The 22,616-nt window shown below is 41.8% G+C and overlaps 1 protein-coding gene across 5 annotated transcripts in view; it reads right to left on the bottom strand.

The window, feature by feature from the left end:
• LOC133482777 (RNA-binding protein Nova-1-like) overlaps nucleotides 1-22,405 on the bottom strand; it is a 69,068-nt gene extending 46,663 nt beyond the window's left edge. The window contains exons 1-3 of one of the 5 annotated variants that reach the window (XM_061783298.1): nucleotides 22,144-22,405; nucleotides 21,298-21,500; nucleotides 14,717-14,785 (exon numbers count right to left, since the gene is read on the bottom strand). In XM_061783298.1, coding sequence (XP_061639282.1) covers nucleotides 14,717-14,785; nucleotides 21,298-21,313 — 85 coding nt within the window. In that variant the 5' untranslated portion in view covers nucleotides 21,314-21,500; nucleotides 22,144-22,405. Of the gene's footprint in view, nucleotides 1-14,716; nucleotides 14,786-18,067; nucleotides 19,105-21,297 lie in introns of those variants that run through there. The other 4 variants (XM_061783297.1, XM_061783295.1, XM_061783299.1 and 1 more) reach the window with 4 other exon arrangements.
• Between the last annotated feature and the right edge of the window lie 211 nt (nucleotides 22,406-22,616).

Raw genomic sequence — 22,616 nt, 5'->3', positions numbered from 1 at the left:
GCTGCTCCGTTGGTGCTAAAGTAGCAGCTGTTTCAAGGTTTAAAATTACTGTAGCATCTATGCTAATTTCCATTAGCCAATCTATCTATGGAGTTTCGCATTCTGTGTTAGCATTAAACTAGCAGACGTTCATTATTATATGGTTTGGTTGAACAGTTTAGTGCTTAAAGGTTCAAAAAGTATTTTTCAAATGATTTTTCTATGGTTTCTTTATATTGCCAACTTTCACCTATTGCGGAGGAGTCTGGATTTAAACGGGGGTTCACTGTGCAGTGGAAAGGAAGTGATTCCGATCAAAGCCTGTTTGTACCTTAGTCCTGGTGCGTGCCACTTTTTTTTCCTCTCAATTACATTTCCTGGAAATTGAATTCCAGGAAGGTCCCGTTTGGACTCGAGTGTCACCAGTCAGGAAAGCGACGATCAAACGATGACCGATACCCAGGACAAGTCATTATTTCCATAATGTGAGGATTCCCCACTGGCGTTATTGCTCGCTTTTCCCGCGAAGCCTTTGAATGCGGCGGCCTCCGCTTCGGCCCTGATCTAATTTCGCCGTCGGGCCGAGGAATCTGGTCCTCGTCAACGTGTTGGCACGGCGACAAGGAGCCGGGGAGCGAGCTTCTAATCGGATCGCAGCCAGCCCCCGCCGCTAGACGCATAGCTCCACACCATCGCACGGGTTTTGGGGTGACGGAAAAAAAAAAAAAAAAAAAAAAAAAAGACAAAAGCAAAGACATTTTTGTTGTCTCGCCTGCAATGCGGAACCTGACCAAGATGCTTGCGTTCCACGTTCAGATAATTAGAGACTGAAATCAAAACGTCCTTGTGAGCTGGAGCTGCGCCGAGAACTTCTGGGGGAGAAAAATGAGACTTGGAGATGATCTTGGAACGGAAACAAACACATAAATATTTAAATAAATAGAAAAACTGATACTGTAAATAAAGAAAAACACGTGTATTTCTCTTTCCTGCCTGCTGACTGACTGACTGGTGCGTCATTAGCTTGCTTCTTGGTCACAGTAGACCAGAGATGGGCAAAGTATGTAAAAATTAAAAACAACAACAACTATACATTTCTAAATAAATAATAAGAATATAAAAAATAAATAAAGTACTACACACATGGCTTGCTACTTTATTTAATCTGGCCCACAGAGCATTTACATGAGCAGGAGTCCTGGAATATTTGTTCTATTAATTTAGCCTAAAATTTGTGAATTAAAATGTATTTCTTCATTTTGTATTTATAATTTGATTCATTGGTCTTATTTGCTTGGTTAATTAATTTGTTCTAAATAACAACAATTGTTGCAGTATAATTTTACATATGTTTAAAATTTACTTATTTTTATTAAATAATTGTTTATTGTGCATCATATAAAAATATTAGTAAAATAAACTAAAATATAGATGTACTTTATTTTGTTAAGGCATTGGTTAATCGTAATTAAATGAATTATAATACAATTTAAAAATGAGTAGGAATAATGATTTGACGAATAAAATAATCAAGTTTACGCATTCATCGTATCGTTTTCTGAGAATTTTTCACTTGGCTAGCCTACTAGCATAATTGCTTTTGCCATTTATATGTCCAGTTGCTTCGATTCCATAACCTGGATGACTAACAATCAAAATCCAACTTGAAGAAGGAGAAAGCAAGTATGTTGTTATTTGTTATTGATATTGTGAGAGTAAATAAAAAATGACTTGGGCAATTATGCTTGTCGACTAACTATTTGTTGCATAATTGACTGCAAGCAGATTTTTGCTTCATTTTTAATCCTTGTTTACACAAAAAGAAATGCACTTTTCTCTTTGGCCTTTTGTTCCCTTACTCTACCCCATAAAAACCCAACCGTCACCTTAAAACCAAGATACGTACTCAACCCTGATTTTTGGCTGACCGTTACACAGCTAGTAAATCATAATAGGTAGTGTGTGTGGTATTACTCAACAGCGATGTTCCCGCATTAGGCATGAAAGGAACACCTCAAGTGGAAAAACACTCAGTTGTGAAGTCATCTAAAAATTTCACTTTAATTTACCCCTAAGAAATACGACGAGGAGGCAATCAAATTATCCACTGCTCATGAAAAAGTGTAGAGGTTAGTGAGCGAGTGTATCACATCAGATTTGAGTCCATGTGCCGTCCTCATGTTTGATAATCCGGGACACGTAACCCCGGGGGTAGCAGATTAAAATAGGATTATTATTGCAGGGCCACACTTCCTCGCAAAGGCGGGGCCGCTGTGGAGCGTGAAAAAAAATACAGCAAGAATGTCAACTTTTGACTGTTTGGGGTTTCAAGAAAAAATCTCCTTCCGCATGAAAACATATCTGCAGGCTGTCAAGTGCATGCCAAAGCAGCAGGTGGCACTGTAACCTTTAACCAAGAGGCAACAATTAGAAAGACACGAAAGCACCGCAACCTCCACCAAGGCCAAGCTATCCTAAACAAGTACTAAATATAAATCCTGACGTTCCACTTCCATTTTTGACAAATATGGAATATCTTTTCCGGCATTAGTCGATTTTTCATCTCATCTCATATCTTTCTAGTTTTTTTACGTTTGTTTTTAAAAGTAAAGTCAGAATTACAGTAAAGTATTTGTATGAAAAACAATTGTCAGCCATAAATACTAAACAACCAAATTAGCACGCTTGAGTTTAACGCTACAAAAACTTCAATTAACAAATAAAAAAGACGGGGATGTCCAAAGTCTGTTCCGGGAACCATTTTTTATTGCCCTGCGTCATATTCTAAAAATAGGTCTTACTTAGTCCTGCTTGCAGGTGTTTCCCATGGACTGTAGTCCCAGAAGGGAGGCAGGACTTGAGGCTAGCAACTTCCTGTCTCCGGCGGTGCCCCTCACACACACAAATTTACACACACAAATCCACGCGGCGACTGGCGCACAGAAATAAACAAAAGCCGGCGGGCGTCTTAAAAAAAGCAACAGGCGTCATTGTCCGGCGTACTTGATTTGACGAGTCAAACAAACGACGTGTCAGCGAGCTTTTTACCCGACTATGATGAGGGCGACGAAAGACAAAGGGGAGGGAGCTTTCAATGTTAGCTTCTGAAGTCAGTCAACCTTTCAACGTTACTGCTAAGGAAGACCAACGGTGATAAACAAACGATACACGGGGGTTTACTGTATTTGACATTTTGAACTCGGCGATGCTGGGGAAATTGCTCAGCGCCGATTTTTCACTTCAGCAACAACTGGGCTATGTTGGTAATTAGCAGCTATGTTTGCGTTTGTGTCACACCGCGGCCTTTTTCACAATGTTTAGCTGTCGCCTGACGACAAAACATTAGCGTCCGGGACTCTTACTTAAGACAATCTTTTGGTTTTCAACAGTTTTATCTGCAGAAGACAAGCTTGTGTCAAGACGATTCGCCTTTTAACAACATGAGCAACAACGGGTTATGTTGCTAACTACCTGCTAGTGCTAATGCAAGTTTAGCATACTGGATTATTTTGTGAAGCTAATGTTTTTGTTTTCAGCTTTTTTATTTAAAGACAATTGACCTTTTTACAAAATTAGCAGCAACGGCTCTGTTGCAAACTATCTGCGAGTGCTAATAAAATCTTAGCATCATGGTCTCTTTCGTGAAGCCAAACTTTTTTATTTCTAGTTTTATTCGCAGGAGACTAGCTTTTGTCGAGACAATTTCCCTTTTCACACTATTAGCAACAACCGGGCTACGTTTCTAATTAGCTGCTAGCGTTGGATCAGAAACCTCCTCTACCCAAGTGCGCTCATGCAAACTGAATATCAGCATCCTCCTCAATCATTTGATTTGCAGCAAACGAGTTTACATTAGCAACAACTGGGCTACGTGGCTAACTAGCTACTAGCGCAGAGACCAGCAACCACTTCAAAATGTCACGCTAACTTTCCTATCTAATGCGGCCTTGGTAGCGTCGTCGGAGGTCTGACGTAACAAATTAACAATTTTGTTCTCCTTCACCGCTGCGTTTCCCGTCATGCACTTGGTGGTCGTCCCCTCGCCGCGGTGACCCACTTGTGCGCGGCGCGAAGCCTTGGCGCTGACCTGCTTTAGATAGAGGCAAGCTAATTATAACCAGCTCGTCCGCGCTAACAAGACGGGGGAATTGGTAAATAGGAATGGCGCAAAAAAAATAAATGCAGTCCCACAATGCACCTTGTGAGGTGATGTATTCTTTTCATGACGTTATTGGCATTGAGTTAAAACTTCAAATTGTACAACTTCCATTATTGGAATTTTAAAAATTTACCAAATTATTAATATTTAATTTTAAATGTTTTTTTTTAAGAATACATGTTTCTCGTAACATTACATTATAATATTTATATATTAATTATATATAATATATATATATTATATTATTATATATTTATATATATTTACATGTATTTATAATATATTTTCCTACTTGTTCCTCCTAGATTTATGAAATTGCGCTTGCTGTTTTACAACTTACTCCTTGTAACTTTATCACAGTTTGTGTAATTTTATGACTCATACTTTCTTCATGGACAGTTATGACTATTCTGGTACTTTTTGTAATTTTATTCTTGTTATTTTATAACTTTTTTTTCATACACACAGCCTTACAACTTTGTTCTTTTACTTTTATGACTTCATTTGTGTAATGTTATGACTATTCTTATTCGGATAAATTACATGTTACATATTACAATTTTATTGTTATTTAGCTACTATTTTCTCTATCAATTTGATGACAATTTTATGGCTTTATTCTCGCATCTTAACATTTTCTTGTATTTATGACTTTATTTGTGTAATTTTATGACGTTACTTGTTACACATTTACTTATTTTAATGTTTTGTCTATTCTCGCAACATTACAAGTTACAACTTGTTTTCTTGTAATTTTATTACTTCATTTGTGTAATTTTATGACTATTCTTGGAATGTTATGATGTAATATATTTACATGTTATTCTTGTTATTTATTACTTCATTAGTAGGATTTTATGGTTTTTTTTTTTTCTTTACGACTTTTTTCGTGTAATTCCTTGACTTATACTTGTATAAATTCCTGACTTTATTCTCATTGCTTTTCTCGTAATTTTATGACTCGATTCTCGCACTTGAATGGCTTTCCTCTTGCAGTGAATCTGAACTATTTTTTTCGGCAGCAGAGTCCAAATGGGGACACGTGGTTTTGCCTTTTAAAGCGCTTTTGCGGCTTTAAGAGCTAATAAACGCTGCAGCTGAGAGCTTTTACTCCAAACAAATGTTGCATCTCGAGTCGCTGTGGGTTTTTTTTTTTTTTTTCCCAAAAGAAGCTCAATCCCGTCACGCGGCGGATCTGACCGAGGTCGCCCCGACCCGTTAGGGTGTCTCTAACCAACGTTGAATAATGCAACTGTTGGTTGCACTGGTGGATTTTTGAGAAAAGAGAAGCCTATGGGACAGAAGAAGTGGACTTTATTTACTTTACATTGTAATCTTTTTTTGTGCATATTCTAATCATAATAATCCTGTCACGCTCATTACTACTTTTTCTTCTAATTTTATGACTTTTGTAAGTTTTTTATTCCCCCTGCAGTTTTTTTTAAAGTGCTCTATAAATAAAGTTGAGTTGAGGTGTGTGACTTTCATTGTTTGAAAACTTTCAAATCTTTTTATGATTTCATTGTAGTAAAATTATAAAAATGTTCTCAATATTACAACTTTGTCATTATAGTATTATTTTTTTATTCATTTTTCATTACATGACCATTTTTTCTTATCGTCATGTTTTAATTTCATTGTATTTATTATTTCCTCATCATTTTATAAATGTATTCTCGCAATTGTGATTTTAGTTTATTTATTATGTTAATGTTATGTTCTAAAGATTTTTCTCATATTCCAACTTTGAAACTATTTTATGACTTTTTACTGTTATTTTCATTAAATTATTTCTTTTTTTTTTCACTTAATTTTAGAATTTTTAAAAAATGGTTCTATTTATATACAGTAAATTTAGTATTTCTCATTGTACAACTTTATTCTTGTTTCCTTTTTCTGATAATTTTATTACATTTCTTGTATTTGTATGACTTTATTCAGGGAATTTCACAACATTGGTAAAATGTTACATATTGCAATTGTATTCTTTTTATTTTCTTACTCTTTGGGTCTTATAATCTTGTGACCTTATTCTTATTAGTTTTAAAAGTCATTTAATGGCATTCACAATGCTTTACAACTTTATTGGTCTCATTACAACTTTACTCTCCTCTGATAATTTTATGACCTAATTCTTGTAATTTTATGATTTAATTCCTATAATTTTGATTATTATTGTTGTGTAGTATGTTTATTTATTTATTTATTTTTTAATTATCTTTTGACTGCACTCTCTTCTAAATGCCGAAACAAAAACAAGAATTTCTTTTGATTCTGATCGGGTGGAAATTCTCGACGTAAAATGATAGAAAGATGATATTTTGGTGACGTAACTGTTCCAGTAAATCCAGATTTCCCGCGTGATGGCAGCGGATGACCCCAGCGTGGAGGTCAACTTAACCCCCTGTCATGAACATGTGCTATTTGCAGGTTTCCTAAGCAGAGCTCAACATGTGTGTGGGTGCTCCATCATAAATAATACCCCATCACGGGGGCGAGTAAACAGCGCAATCTGTTGCTAAGGCCCGCACCGACCCAGCGAGCCCAGAATAGGCGCCACATGCTGCGGGATTGAGGGCTTAAATCCTGGGGATCTGGTGTCCCCGGGGCAAACGGAAAAGGGGGTCTTCTTTCGCCCAGCCGCTTCCAACATCCTCATCCTCCCCACCGGCAGATACTAGACTTAAAGACCCTGTAAAGTCAATCAGAGATTTCTTTCTAAATACATAACACGTTTGCTTCAAACGTGCAAAGACTGTGAAGCACTGTATGTAGTACTCGGTGATGGAGTTAAAGCGTTGAACTCTTTTTCACCATTTCAATTTTTCAGATTTTGTTGTGGCTAAAACTGAGCCGTGTGACCCGCTTCCGCTCGGCCGTGAGTTGCCCCTCCCCTACTAATGTACATAAAAACTTGAGCGCCGTCGTTCACATAAGCAGGTATCCGGCACAACTGCAGCGTGCAGTTACTTAAACCCCCAAAATGCCGCTTCACTTTGGCTAGTCCGCTAGCGTGGCCGCTTTAGAGCGCCTCGTTGTCAGCCGTGAGTGCGCGCGGGTGACGCAGGGAATGGCGAAAGAGCAAGGAGGCTAGTTTTTTTTTCAAAACATTTGACTTGACAGACAGCGTCTGGACGGGTTTTTGCGCTGGTGTTACCGCTTTAGAGCGCCTCATTGTTGCACTTTGGAAAAACCCCGCGACGACTCGGCGGGATAAATTCTAGCCACCAGAGGTTTTAAGTGGATATTTTTTTTGCAGCTCAAACATTTTAAGTGTAGACAGAAAAAAAAAAAAGATGCTAGCATCTTTCCTATGTCTACACATAAATGTATGTTACTTCATTTGGAGCTAGACAAAGTAGCATCTGTTTTTTAGGTCGAAGTACTAGTATTTGATTGGGAGTTGACAGCTGAGTGGGACGAGGTATTGCATATAAAAAAATATATATATATATTTATTTATTTTTTAACCCTTAAAGTACATGTCGTTCATCAAATAAAAGTGTTTATTTATTTCAACAATTTCCCAAGCTTCGCTTTTGCCCTGGCATTTTTAACTTTTACTTTCCATTTTTGCCATTTGTAAAGCTCCCTTCTTCAATTGGATGAAATAAACATATACGGATTGTTGGAGCCGTTTGGAGCTTCCTCCTGAACACTATAACCGCTGTCCAGTCAAAAGAAATGCGCACATTTATGGCATGTAGAGTTTTACACTTTCAAGATTCCCCTCATGACCACCATTTTGACATTTTGGGTATTTTTTTTTTATTGCTGTCAAATGACACAACAGATCCAATTTAAGCCTGACAGGATGTAAGGCTTGTGCACGTTTCAGAGTCTGGATTTTACTTTCACTTAATGAAATGTGTTGACTTGTAAAGGAGGACTTCTACTTTCACACTAGTACCCCCACGTGTACTTGTACTTAAGTCCAGAGTGCGATGACCTTTGCCACCGCTGCCTCTTTCTTGAAGACGTTTCCGAGCCACTAACGAACGCTTGTCGGGAATCGTTCTGGGGCCAAAGCGTTGCGCTTTGAGCGCCGCGATGTCCGCCGGGCTCTCGGGTTACGAGCGCATTCAACGTGCGCTCGTAACGTGCAAAACCAGACGGGACAGCGCCCGCTTTATGAGCTCGTTAATGCTCGCCGCTTTGACTGCCTTTCTTCGCCACCGGCTCGGAAGCCTCGCAATATATTCGTGAACATGGCCAAATTACAAAAAAAAAAAAAAAACAACACACATATTGCTTTGTGTGTGTGTGTGTGTGTGTAGGACAGTGGTGGGGGACCCGGGGGGGAGGAGGGGGGCGGGTGGGGGGCTGGGTGCGTGGCCTTTGGAGGATTCAAATATTCATCTCCTTTAAGGGAGAGTGAAGGGGGGACATGCTTTGTCTAACACCCCCCTGGTCCTGGGGGTCTTTTGTTGGGGGGGTTGCATACAGAAAGATACACGCACGCACACACACACGCACGCACACAGTGACACTCCACCAGCTGTCTATGGTCGCAAAGATAGGCCAAAATACACTTGGAGCTCATCAAGGGTTTTGGGGGGATTGTTTCATGCCGCGTGCGTGTGCGTGCGTGTGTGTGTGTGTGTGTGTGTGTGTGTGTGTGTGCGTGTTGTCTACATTTCATTTTGGCGTCCAGCCACTTTGGCGAGCGACATGTTCTAGAATCCTCCGCCGAGCCATACGGCGCAGATCCGTGACACATTTTGTGAATTACAGCTTTTTTTTTTTTGTCTTTTGTAGATCCCGCCGTACATCCAGCGACGCAGCCGAAAGCGACCGGACAAAAAACAATTCAGTCACTAACTCGTCGCCGCACACCAAGCGATTGAGAACCTCACATGTACCGACGCGCTGCAACTGAAATACCGCAACTCCGTATCGGCTTTGGAGGCTCCATATACAAAGTATTGCTGTTTATTGAACCACTAAAACATGGTGTGATTGTCAAGGAAGAAGCGGATTGCCACAAAGAGCAAACGGGTGAAAGTAAGGAGCCATTAACAGCCGCGATCACTGCGCCATCACGGCACATTTTCAAGCTTTTTTTTTATATTTATCAACAATCATTTTGGAGTGTACACGGTCTTTTAAGGCCACAATAAAAGTGCCTCAAATTAAAGGGAAAAAAAGGGTTAAACGGAAGACCCCGCCCCTGTATTAGTCCGTTAATTCGAGGTGCCACTGTATGGTGAGTTTGAAATGATGAAGTCATTTGGAATCATAGTTTGGCATATATTTAAGCTTCAAACAATTATTATAGGCAGGGGTGCACGACCTCACTGGATGAACTTAATGACCTACAGCGCAGGTGTCAAACACAAGGCCCGGGGGCCAGAACTGGCCCGCTGCATCATTTTATGTGGCCCGTGACAGCAAATCATGTGCATCAACTTCCATGATTCCTACTAAAATCTGGACAAAAATTTGAAAAGTCGAATTTTGACTGACTGTTGCAGCCCCTACGCAGCAAGACCGCCGTGCCCACAAATTCCATCGCCTCGTCAGCCACCGTCACCGTTCGCGAGGGAGTTTCTCGTGTGGCACTCGCTTGCGGCTCGACTGAACCGAGAAAGCAGCGAATCAATTCGTGAAGCGATTCCATTCGGTATCACTCACAAGAAACGGCGCAAAACTACTCGAGCGTCGTCTACCGCTCTGTTCCCAAAAAAAGAACATGCAAAATGTTTGGCACGCAAATGCACTGTGACACACTTGACTGTGGTCCACTTTTAATACGTTCAGAGCACCTGCGCAACACTTACAATATGTGCCCCCCCTGATTATAGGCAATTATAAACCTTTTTTGGGGACGCGTCTACTACTCTAGAATTTTTGCTATTCGTGTCAAGTCTTGGTTAGAGCGCACTGTAATTACAATTATTTTAATTCATTAGATGAAATGGAGGCATCTATGCAACAATGCTAACAGCCTCTTTCGCTGCTTTGTGTGTGTGTGTGTGTGTGTGTGTGCGTGTGTTTTGGGATGAGGGGGAGGTGCACGTTGGTCTTCCTTGCTTGGCTCAGCTATTTTTTTTTTTTTTTTTTTTTTTTTTATCGCCCCCTCTCATCCATATTCATCGCCATCCTCAACAGCCTATCGCGCGGCTCGCTCGGCTGCAACATCCCCTTGCTCCTTTTGTTTTTTGTTTTTTTTAATTTTACTTTGATGCAGTATTTTGGAAAAAAAAAAAAGAGCATGTAGAAGGAGGAGGAGAGGTCGAAGCGATTGGCTTCACCGTCCTGCCCTATCAGTTGGCGGCAGCGACGTTTGCCGGGCGATGGGTGGATGGATGGAGGGGGAAGAGGAGGGTGAGGGCGTGAGGGTCTGGAACGCAGCCTGATTAGAATGCACGAGGAGGACGAAAGGAAGGAGAACGCAGGCCAGGAACGCCGTGTTCTCCGACGTTTGCGTCCCGACGACGTTCCTTGTACGCTTCTTGCTGTAGCTTTGCGGGAAAAAAAAGATGCTCTACTCCGAACACCTGTCATCGGCCTGTCTGATACTACCGTGTGTGCGTGTGTGTGTGTTTTACTTGTCCGAACCTTCCGGGGAAAAGAAAAAAAGAAAAGGAAAATCGCTGCATCAGTCCAACACAGCCGAGAGTGGAAAGTCAACGAAAAAGAAAAGGACAGAAGACAAAGGGATTACCAAGCTAAAAAAAAATTATTAAATAAAAACAAGGGAAGGAAAATGTATGGAAAACTGAAAGGAAGGTGGTGGAAATAACTGAAAAAAGAAGGAAGGATAGAAAGTGATGATGGGGAATTAAATGTGTGAGACGTAAGAGGAAAGGAGGAAGAACTGAAAGGAATACAAAGAAAATAAGAGCAAATGAAGGGAAAACAAAGGAAATGTTTGGCAATAAAGGCCAGGAAAAGGAGAGAAATTTCAGTCAAAGAGCAAAAGAAAAGGAAAGGAAGGAAACGGAATTATATAGTACAAGAAAAGCAAATGAAAGGAAATGCTAAGAAAGGAACCAAATCATTCAAAAGTTAGGTGAAATCAAGAAATGACAAGTGCAGAACTGAAAGATTGAAAAAAATCGAAAAAGATGAAGAAATTAAAAAGATGCAAGAAGAATGAAACAGAAAGCGAGTTTAAGGGAGGTAGAGAAATGTACAGAAAGAAAAGACAGAGGAATGAAATGTTCAGAAAAAGGGATTAAAAGGATAAAGATAAAAACACAAAAAGGAAAAAGCTTAGAACAGATGTGAAAATAAAAAAGGAAGAATGGAAACATGGAGAAAGAAAGAAAGAAAGAAAGGAACAAACGAATGAAATGTCAGGTCATGTAAAAGGTAAATATTAAAAAAAATATAGATATATGAAGAACAGGGAATAAAAGAACTCGCACAGATATGAAGAAATTGTTAAGAAGTCAAAGAAAAAAGAGCTAAAAGATGGAGAGACTAAAGAAGAAAGGAAAATGTACGCAGGAATGAATTAGGAATCAAAAGAAAATGATAGGAAGAATAGGAAAGAAAAAGTTGAAGAACGAAGAAAATGAAAAGAACGAAAAGATGATGAAAGGAACTTAGAAGGGGTGGAAATAGAGGGCGGATCCAGTTTGGTTGCCATGGCAACTGAACTTCAGACCTTCCTCTGGAGGCCACCTTTGCTCCTCCACAGCAACCGCGAGAACAAGACGAAGAACCCTCCACTTCCTCCGCCTCATCATCATCATCTTGCTAACGTGTTGAACGGTCGCGGCTGAGCGCGCTCGCTAACGGCCGACGCGCTCGTTAGTATTTAGACCGTTAGCGCAAATGTCAATTGCCCTTCTGCCAGCCTCACTCGTTTATCTCATCACTTGGTCCCTGAAACTTCAACTTCAGCAGCTGGCCAATGGAAATCAAGTAGATTTTGCTTTGTTAAAAAAAAAATACTCATTATTGGTTATGGAATTATTCTAAGGGTGGAACACCTTTTCTCGTAGCAGCTAATGCAACCCTAACGGCGTTCTGACGAGATTTTGTGAAGAATGCGGTCATTCTTTCTTGGAGGTCGACGACCCAGAAGAAATCGAGCCGGGAAGTGCGTGACGTAGACCAAATGAATGTTTCATAGTCGCTTGTTTATAAAAAGATTGATCGTAAAAGTGGCTAAAAATAGCGACCAAATCGCTAACACTGTCTGCATATTTGTACAATAGCTCCTGTCTGTTCGCAGCCATTTTGTTGGTGTAAGTAGTGCACATCAGCGAGGACACAATTTGAACTACTGAAGCTGTTAAAAGAACAACAACAAAAATTTAAGTTGCCCTGACAAATATACTTGCCCAGGCCAAGTTAGCGACTAATTTTCTTCTTCTTTGAATTCCTGGTTTGAGCGAGGTGTGCTCGAAATGATGGTGCATTCAGGTTCTGTGGATTAAAGCGGCGTCGATGCGTAGGGGGGTGCGTGCGGGGGGGGGGAAATGGGAACAGCGGCTCCTCATTGATCTTTTCATCTTTAAGACCTTCAGACCTTTGAGACGTTTGCCGTGATTTATGAGCTGCAGGCGGCCATTTGGATCACGCACAGACCACCTGACTGCAGACACACACACACACACACGTACACACACACACATTTACATTAAGACACACACACGTATGTGCAGTGACTAAAAATGACTCGCTTTCTCATTGCATGTCTAACACAGCAGGGGTTTTGGGCTTTTATAGTTAAAATCCTATTTCAGTCCTCTGAAACAATCAAATTAATGTTTATGAATATATATTATGAATGTACATATATTATGAGCACATGCACGTTTCATATTTTGGGGAATTAAGTTTGAGTTGAGGGCTGCGTATGGCCCGCAGTCCGTAGATTAGCACAACTGAGATTTTAAATAGTTGCTCTTTCTTTGAACACACATGAACCTGCACCAGCCCCACGCTGTTGTCCTTCGAGTGTGCGCGACTCAGCCACCGGGGGGCAGTATATTACAGACACAAACGAAGAAGAGTTTCACAACTAAGCGATTCCGTAAGCTGCAGTAGCAGTCGCTTAAAGCAGGGCTGTCAAAATCATTGTGGTCCAAGGGGCCTAATTTGATGTCAATTATGTAAAATCTTACCATACTTATACATACATATAATAAATAACAATACATTTTTACAAGTACAGGAGGAAAATCTTTATATTTAATTCCATTTTTTCCAGATTTCTTGAAAAAAATGCTGCTTCAGTTTGTCATCTGCATGTGTACATAAGTAATAATAAGTATTCTACTATGCAAACTAAGTCACAGGTATTTGGAACTGAAAAATGTAGAAAGGGAAAGGAAGGAGAAAGGAAGTCAAACATCGAAAACATAATAATCTGCAACTTTCCAGCATTATGTAAATGTATCTTCCGCCGCCCACCAGAGTCCCAAACCACCAAAAAGTTTAACGTTGCCTCCTTGGGGGAGGTAATTATGCCTCAAAGAAGAAAATACAGCTTGCTAAAGATGCTACTTCTGTACAAATGTTTTAATAGGTTTATAATGTGTTAGGTTTTTTATACAAATCAGTCTTTAGCATTGTGTAATTATTTCTATTTCGATATAACTATTTCATTGATTTTTAGAGGGATAATGTCCGTCCTTGTTGCTGACATTGCAAAAATCTACACACAAAGCCTCTTTTATGTTTAGATTTTGTATGTGTTAATTTTTAGAAGTAAAATGTCACTTCTTGCTATGAAAGAGCTGGTTTTATTATTTTTGTACTTTTCACATTTTTGCATTTATTAATTTTTGGAGGTAAAATGTCACTTCTCACCATTTAATATTTAGTTTTACGGTTTATTTGATATTTGTTCATTCATTACTTTAGTGAGGTAAAATGTCAGCTTCTTGCCATGAGTTGTTTTTATTCATTTATTTTTTACATGTATATTTTGGAATCTTTTCCTTCTCAGAGGTAAAATGTCCATTGTTGTTGCTGACGAGGCTAAAACCTCAACAAAGCCGTTCAAGTTTTAAATTGCGCGTGACAAATAAACAACAAGCCCAAATGATGGCATGGCTGGCATGAGTTTAAAGGTCATGAGGACTCACCAGCTTGGCAGCGTGGAGAAAAGGAACATACATGGAATCAAAAAATAATAATAATAACGGATGTCATGGATGCAATAGAAAGCACATTAGCATGCCTTGGTATGCAGTGTGGCCGGCACGGTGTTCGACTGGTTAGCGCATCTGCCTCACAGTTCTGGGGACCGGGGTTCAATCCCCCGGCCCCGCCTGTGTGGAGTTTGCATGTTCTCCGCGTGCCTGGGTGCGTTTTCTCCAGACACTCCGGTTTCCTCCCACATCCCAAAACCATGCATGAATTGGAGCCTCTAAAATTGCCCGTAGGTGTGAATGTGAGTGCGGACGGTTGTTTGTTTCTATGTGCCCTGCGATTGGCTGGCGACCGCTTCAGGGTGGACCCCGCCTCCCGCCCCGAAGATAGCTGGGAGAGGCTCCAGCAGCCCGCGACCCGCATGAGGATAAGCGGTAAAGAAAATGGATGGATGGTATGCAGTGTGTGTGAGTGTGTGTGTATGTGTAAAGGTTAGGTATTGGTAGAAAGAAGCAGTCTTACCATGGCTCTCAGTGTCTTGGTGTGGGAAAACAATGCCTTCGCTTTCAAAAAGGGGCTGCAGGAAGGCCACTACAGAGAGAGGAAGCAGAGAGGGGAGCGGGGTGGAGGGGTGGAGGGGGGGTTTGCGTGGCGTCAACTACTTTGTTCACAGAAACAACCGAGACCAATTGCTAAGCTAAAGGCTAAAACACCGGGGTTACTAAGTACACTTGATTAACGTTAACATTGACAGATTGCGGTTGAATCAAAAGACATTTGTGTCAACAATAAGTTGCGATCTTTCGCCTTCAGTCGGCTCGGCCGAGTCGCTCCTCATCCTCCTCTTCATCCTGCTCTTCATCATCATCCCAAGCTTTTCATTTGTCTAAATGGACGAGCCTGCCTGCCCGCTGCACTCAGCTTCCCCGGGGAGGGGGCTTTTACATGCAGCACTAAGCTGCACTAAAACCTCCTCGCTGCTTTAAGTCGGTCGTCAAAACGTCGCCCATTGAAGTCACTCATCAGAATATCACTGGATTTAGCCACTAGTCAAAACTCGCAAAGCAACAACTCAACTAACTCATCAAAGACGTCACAGATTTAACGTACTAATGACGATGTCACAGACTTAACTCCCTAACCAAAACAGAACAATAATAATCAAAACATCAACCTGACAACATTGGCCAAAAATGCGGACTGTGGTTGCAACGGCCACTTCAACCTGAGAACAACACAGCAAGAATTTTGAAAAATCATATAATGGCTTCCGGAGAGATTTAGTTTTTTTTGTGTCGGAAGAAATGTTTTGTGCTATCGAAGATCTGGTCAGAAAACGCCTTCGAATTAGAGTAAAACGCAAACATTTAATTATTTCTCCACATATGTCATTCCACCCGCTACTGGGGAAAGCCCTTCTCCGATAAGCTGACCAGTTTCAGTTCAAAACATCCACAGAGTGCTCGTGACGACACGTCAAAATGACCCTGACGTTTCGAACCGCATCGCTCGTCCTAAAAACTCAACTTCACTAGCGCAAATGGAACATTATTGGTGACAACACAAGTACAATAGGTCACGTCATTCGCCAATCGATTGTTTATTTGTTATAGAGGATTTTAGATGCGTTTGAAGTGCTCTTTCCATGTTTTTTCATTTTTTTTTAGAAAATTCCAAAAAGATGGCAGCCAATTGTCACGTTGCAAATCAAAACATCAACGATTGAAGTCACTCAGCAAAACATTAATTCAACTTGATCATAACTGATTTAAGTCACTTGTCAAAATATTACCACCTTGACTACATCAAAACATCATTGGTATAAGTCACCAAGAGAAACATTAATTTAACACTATTCAAGAGATTTATATCACTTATCGAAACATTAATTGAATTCAATCAGAACAAAATTGTTTAAGTTACGAATCAAAACAAACTCAATCCTAACAAAACTGATTTAAGTCAATTGAAACATTTAACTCGATCATAACAAAATCAATTTAAGTCACCAACATGAATTTAACTCAATCATAACAAAACCAATTTAAGTCACCAATCAAAACATTAATTTGACTCAATCATAAAACCAATCTAAGTCACTGATGGAAACATTGAAATCAATCATGAAAAACTGATTTAAGTCACTAATGGAAGTAGTACCAACTTGACTCCATCAAAACATCACTGATGCAAGTCACTAATTGAAACATTAATTTAACTCAATCCTAACATCACAGATTTAGTCACTGAGCCAAACAATACAGAACTGATTTAACTCCCAAATCAAAACGTCACTGATGTAAGTCACTAATCAAACTGATTGAACTCATGAAGTCCCAATTAAAAACATACTGACTCAAACAGGACTGACTCATCATAAAAAACATGGACTTCAACAGGCCTGACTCAAACATTCAAGCGGGACGGTTGTAAATATGACTGACTTAAACGGCACTGACTTAAGTCACTTAGCAAAACATTTAAGTCACGATTAAAAGCATGTAGGGACTTAAACGCCGCATTACTGACATCACTGCACTGATGTCAACTGCTGAAATTAAATTAAAATGCAGTCCTAACGTAAACACGAGCGAGTGTGTACGACAATGCCTTAAAAAAAAACGACGGAGTTGAACTATCAAATCAGAGCTCCAGCTGCCAAACGTGGCCTGCGTGAGGTTTCGGGCAAGTAGGTCACGCAGAACTACTCGGCGAATGTTTGGACGCGGCACAGATTTAACGGATTTGAGATGATTTAAATGTTCTGCCAGTTAAAAAAAAAATTCATAATCACAAGCAACCGGCCTGTGATTATTTTTAAAGTCTCGTCTGAGGATCTCTTCAGCCACCTGCCTAACAAACTGCTAAAAAAAAAAAAAAAATACACATATCAGTACAATTTGGACGAAGTAATTCTGTCGTAAGAATCTGGAACCTTCTGCTGACCTTCCAATAACCTACAACGCATATTTTTAGCCTCGGAATGCATAATTTAAAAAAGTGAAGCAATGTGCAATATGTATTTACTACGGGTGAACTTTCCCACACGTTCAGGGGCAATGTTACACACTCAACAAGGACAAGCGTCAACAACTCATGAACCCGTGTCGCTTTCAAAACTGCATTAAAAAAACTAAACATATTCAGGCTCCACATTTGTCGATTTCTTAACCATACTGCATATCAAAACACACATTTGACTTGACTGTTGTTTTGCTTGGACATTTTCGCTGGTTTGATTTCGTAGTTGTGTGCATGTTTTCAGTGTAGACAAATATGACCCTGAATGTAGACATTCTCGTTGTTTGCATGATGGTTGGAATGCTGCGATGGGATGCATGACAGCATGTAAACACAAAAAGAAAACAAGTATGGAGATTGCCATGGCGACAGAGACCGACCATCAGAATATTCATAACCATCATAATCATCATCGGTGGCGCGTGAGTGCGCACTGACGCACTTGCTTGTTAATCGGGCAATGGCGGCTGATGTGTGAGATTATCTCTCGCTCTCTCGCTCTCACACACACAAACACACAAGGTCATGATGCCTTCACGCACCAGTCGCATCCGGATTTCTCTTGTTTACGTCCCACTTGTTCCTCCGGCTTCACGGAGGAAAAACAGGCCGGGTGGAGGCGAGGCTTGCGCGGCTGCCTCGCCTCCGTCGTGCCTCATCGTCTCCTTCCCGTCACGCAGCCGATAAAACGCTCCGTTTAGCGTGACCGACGGCTCCACGGCAATCATGATCATAATAAGAATATCAATCGGCGTTGTGATTGCAGCGCCGCCATTCCGAGGGCCGGACGACAACCGAACCGAACCGAACCGAACCGAACTGAACCGAACCAGTCGTCGCTGCATCTCTCACCTCCCGTGTTGGTGCGCTTGGTGCTGCTGGCCTCGGTGGGGGTCTCCAGGGGTCTTTTGCGCGAGTCCGGCGGGTCGGCCTCCATGTGCGGCGGCTGCTGGCCGTGGTGGTGCGGGGTGGCGAAGAGGCCGTTCTGCTGCACTGCTCCGCCGGCCATCATGTTTGCGCTCGCTCGCTCGGATGTTGCCTCGGTCCGCTTCAAGTCCCCCCTTCTCTTTCTTCTGTTTTTTTCTCTCTTCTTGACGCAGCGTGGCCGCGCGGGTGAGTCCTCGGGTGGGTGTCGCGCGCGCGTGTCCGCACAAGACAAAAAAGCGGAGTGGGGCTCCCGTGCGCGCGCGTAGGAGAGATGCTGGACGAGAAGGTGGCGGACAAGAGAAGAAGATTCCACGAGACGCGGCCGGGCTGGTGCGAAAAGCGCGTTCGCGTCAGTCGTCCATCACGCGCCGAAACGGGTCAAATCCGAGCGAAAAAAGACGGGAAACGCAGGGCACGCGCAGGAGCGAGGGAAAGGGATCCGCGCGTGCGTGTGCCTTGCGTGCGTGAGGTCGGGAGCGCGCAGGAGGAGGAAACGGAGAGAGCCGCGCCGCTGTGCGTCGTCTCGCTGAAGATGCTGCAGTCGCTCTCGCGTTCGGAGAGCATCCCTCCTCGCGCTCGATGCTGGGGGGGGCGGGGCGGGCGAGCGAAGACGTCACAGGCCCGCGCGGTGCCTTCAGGGCCTTCCTGTGAACTCCGGCTTCACCCGAGGAAGCCCGAACTATCGGATGGATCTTTTGGACGTTTTTGTAACTAAATATTGATATTCTTTTTTTAGATATGGGTGTTTATTTGATTACGGGCCTTTTTGTGTCCTTGATGTCAAAAAATCTATTGAAATCGATTTTTTTTCAATAACCAGCAGTGGGCCTGCCTAATTAATCTATATGCCATTGTGGCGGTAATGACATTTCTCGACGGTATCTGACAAAAAGACCAAATCTTAAATCAATATATATGGACATGAACAGATTCTGAGTCACAGAAAGATGACAATTAAGGTAAGGTAGGTATATATAGTTTTTGTGACATTTTATTTTTGAGAAAAACGAAAATCAAAAGTGCCCGAAATCAAATAAACACCCGTATATATTTACATGATCAAGAATCCTGTTGCATTTGGTTAATTAATTAGTTATTTTTTTATTCTCTTATTGTAATTGAAAAATGTTTGTAAAATAAACAGTTTCTCAAATACATTTCACTTTTTGAAAATTCAGCTCATTACACATTTAGTATAATCAACTGTAAATAAAATACAAATATTAGTAAAAAAAATAAAGTTTTACACACAGTATACATTTAAGATTTTTCAAAATTAATCTCATTAAATAATTGGTTTAAAATATTAGTAAAATAAACAATTTTAAAGTACATTCAAAATTAAACAAAATAAGTTAATTCGTGAATTGATTTATTGTAAATAATAAAACAGTAAATGAAAAATATATACTTCAATATTTTTAAATTCCATGTATTAAATAGCGGCACGGTGGAAGACTGGTTTTCTCCGGGCACTCCGGTTTCCTCCCACATCCCAAAAACATGCGTGGTATGTTGATTGAGGATTCTAAATTGCCCGTAGGTGTGAGTGTGAATGTGAGTGCCAATGGTTGTTTGTTTATATGTGCCGTGCGATTGGCTGGCGACCGGTTCAGAGTGTATCCCGCCTCTCGCCCGAAGATATCTCCAACTCTCACCGGAGCGGTTCGCAGCCGAGTGCGAAGCGGCTGGGATGAGAATCGGCACCTCCGAATCTGAGACCGTGGCCCTCAGTCGGAAAAGGGCGGCGTGCCCTCTCCGGGTCGGGGATGAGATCCTGCGCCGAGTGGAGGAGTTCAAGTATCTTGGGGTCTTGTTTACGACTGAGGGAAGAATGGAACGGGGAGATCGACTGGCGGATCGGTGCGGCGTCTGCAGTGATGCGGACTTCCTATCGGTCCGTTGTGGTAAAGAAGGAGATAAGCCGAAAGGCGAAGCTACCCTCAACTATGGTCACGAGCTGTGGGTCCTGACCCAAAGAACGAGATCCCGGATACGAGCGGCCGAAATGAGTTTCCTCCGCAGGGTGTCCGGGCTCTCCATTAGAGATAGGATGAGAAGCTCAAGTCATCCGAGAGGAGCCAGATGAGGTGGCTGGGGCATCTGATTCGGACGCCTCGCCGGTGAGGTGTTCCGGGCACGTCCCACCGGGAGTAGACCCCGGGGGCGACCCAGAACACGCCGGAGAGACTACATCTCTCGGCTGGCCTGGGAACGCCTCGGGATCCCCCCGGAAGAGCTGGATGAAGTGGCTGGGGAGAGGGAAGTCTGGGCGTCCCCGCTAAAGCTACTGCCCCCGAGCCCCGACATCAGATAAGCGGTAGAAAATGGATGGATGGATGGATGGATGAACAATTTTACATACAGGTTACATTTAACATATTTTACAATTAATTTTATCAAACTTGTTAATAATATTGCTAAAATTAAAAAAAATACATATACATGTCACTTAAAAATTAAATCCATTAAAAAATGAATTAATTTATTGTACATCGAAATATATATTTATCATCTTTGTATTTTATTATTGACTTAACTTCTAGGTTATACATATACAATACTTTGTTATATAAATCTATCCAATAATTATTTTAATATTGAACCAATTCATTATTCATTGAATACAAAAATGTGAAATGGATTTTGAGTTTATTTTGCTTTTTCCTCCCCCATCATAAATAATCAATTATCGAATGTCTGCAGCTCGCTGCCCATACTTGCCCACCAAGGAGTAATTCTCAAAGTGTGGCACTAGTAGCACTGTTGCTATGCGGCACGTGAAAGAATCACTGAATTATTCTTTTTTTCAAACTTTGCATAATGTGACAGTGGTTTAAACGTTTTAGAATCTAGCACAGTACATTTGTTGAGTACTATTCAGTTCTATTTAACTTTTAGGCACAATACATTTGATCTTTTTGAAGCGTTTGTGTGGCAAATGAGCGTGTGTGTCATTCACACTTGAATTCAAAACATACTTAGCAATCTCTGTTCTTGTATTCACCCCAAAAGGTGTCCGATGGTCTCGTTCTTCTACACCAAACTCATCCAAACCCCGAAAGTGACGTAAGCACACAATGTCTTTGAGCGACGAAGCGCAATGTGATGCGACGACAGAAGATGGACGCCATGTGAGCGGTCACGTGACCCACCTGAGTGCGCTGACATGTCGGCGGCGGGTGAATCTCCGGTCGCTGCTCGATCTTCCCGGGAGCGCCCGCACCTCCTCGCTATTCCTCCTCGGTTATTTGTCACGCACGCACACTATCAGACGCTCTTCTCTTTCTCTCTCCGCTGTCCAGCGCACAGATGCATCCTCATCGCCTCCTCTAGCTTGTAGTCAAGGTGACATTGCCTGCGTGCACACACAAACGCATACGGCATGTGCCTGCGAGTATCGTTGTATGCTCTGCTCGTGTGTGTGTTGCTGCTCCGTGTGTGCTATAGTTGCGCTAGTTTGAAGGTTTCGAATTACCATAACGCCCGTGCTAATTCCCATTAGCCCGTCGATGGCGTTTCGCGCGAGCGTTCCACCGCTAATGGCCGAGGATAGCGACCGAGCCCTACTGCGGCTAGCCAAAATCGGCAAGTAATTGATGCCCGCTCCAAAAAAAAGGTTTCTAATTGTTTATTGATGCCATGAGGTGGCACTTTGTCGCAATAGACATACTCAACTCACTTCAACATTGGCACCAAGATGATGGCAAAACACTACTTTTGTCTAAGTGAAGCTCCTCAAATCATTTCAACATACAGTAGTTCCTTGTGATGTTATACGACAGTCTCCCATTTCTTGACAGTGAGAGTGAAAACAAGTGCTAAGGAATACTTACAAAGTTTGTTTTCTTGAGTGTAAATGTGTTTTAATAAGTTGAAATGAGTTTAGAGGGCTGTGAGTGTGGGAAAGTTATTTTTTTGTTACATTCTTATTCTTATATCTCGGTATAACGCCATTTCCCATGATCACGAAAGAATGCGGAGTTGTGAGAAGAGACCACCTGGCAGCTCGTTTGAGGCCCGCATGGCGGCAGCGGGCGCCATTCGCGTTCGTTCCCATGCTCCGTCCAGATGTTTCGCCAGACGCTCCCACCGGCCAACGCCGCCGCCATGTGGAAAAAGTCAAGCGGGACGGTGGGCAGTAAAAACACATGCTGGCCCGGCAGTATTTTGGCCGTTTCACGAGCAGATGTGCTGGTTTTGACACCTGCGTCACCCACTGCTCCACCCTGGGAGAGTCCAAACAGCACAACACCATGTCTGGAAGCTGGAGAAGATGAAGTATTAACAGTTTAAAAGCGGCAGGTTAGTTAACACAGCGTTTTACTTTGCACGCAAAATCATCTGTGCAGGTAACATCCACCTTAAAGTCTCTTTGAAGAGGCTCCACTTCTCAGAGATTCATCCTCTGTCGCCATCTGTAGGTAGCGAGGTGCAAGAGCAGCGCATTCATTATTTCAGGGAGGTCCTCCGT

Source organism: Phyllopteryx taeniolatus, chromosome 8, assembly GCF_024500385.1.
Source record: "Phyllopteryx taeniolatus isolate TA_2022b chromosome 8, UOR_Ptae_1.2, whole genome shotgun sequence".
NCBI lineage: Eukaryota > Metazoa > Chordata > Actinopteri > Syngnathiformes > Syngnathidae > Phyllopteryx > Phyllopteryx taeniolatus.
Note: the sequence above shows the minus strand (reverse complement) of the source record. Positions and strands in the feature narration are given on the sequence as shown.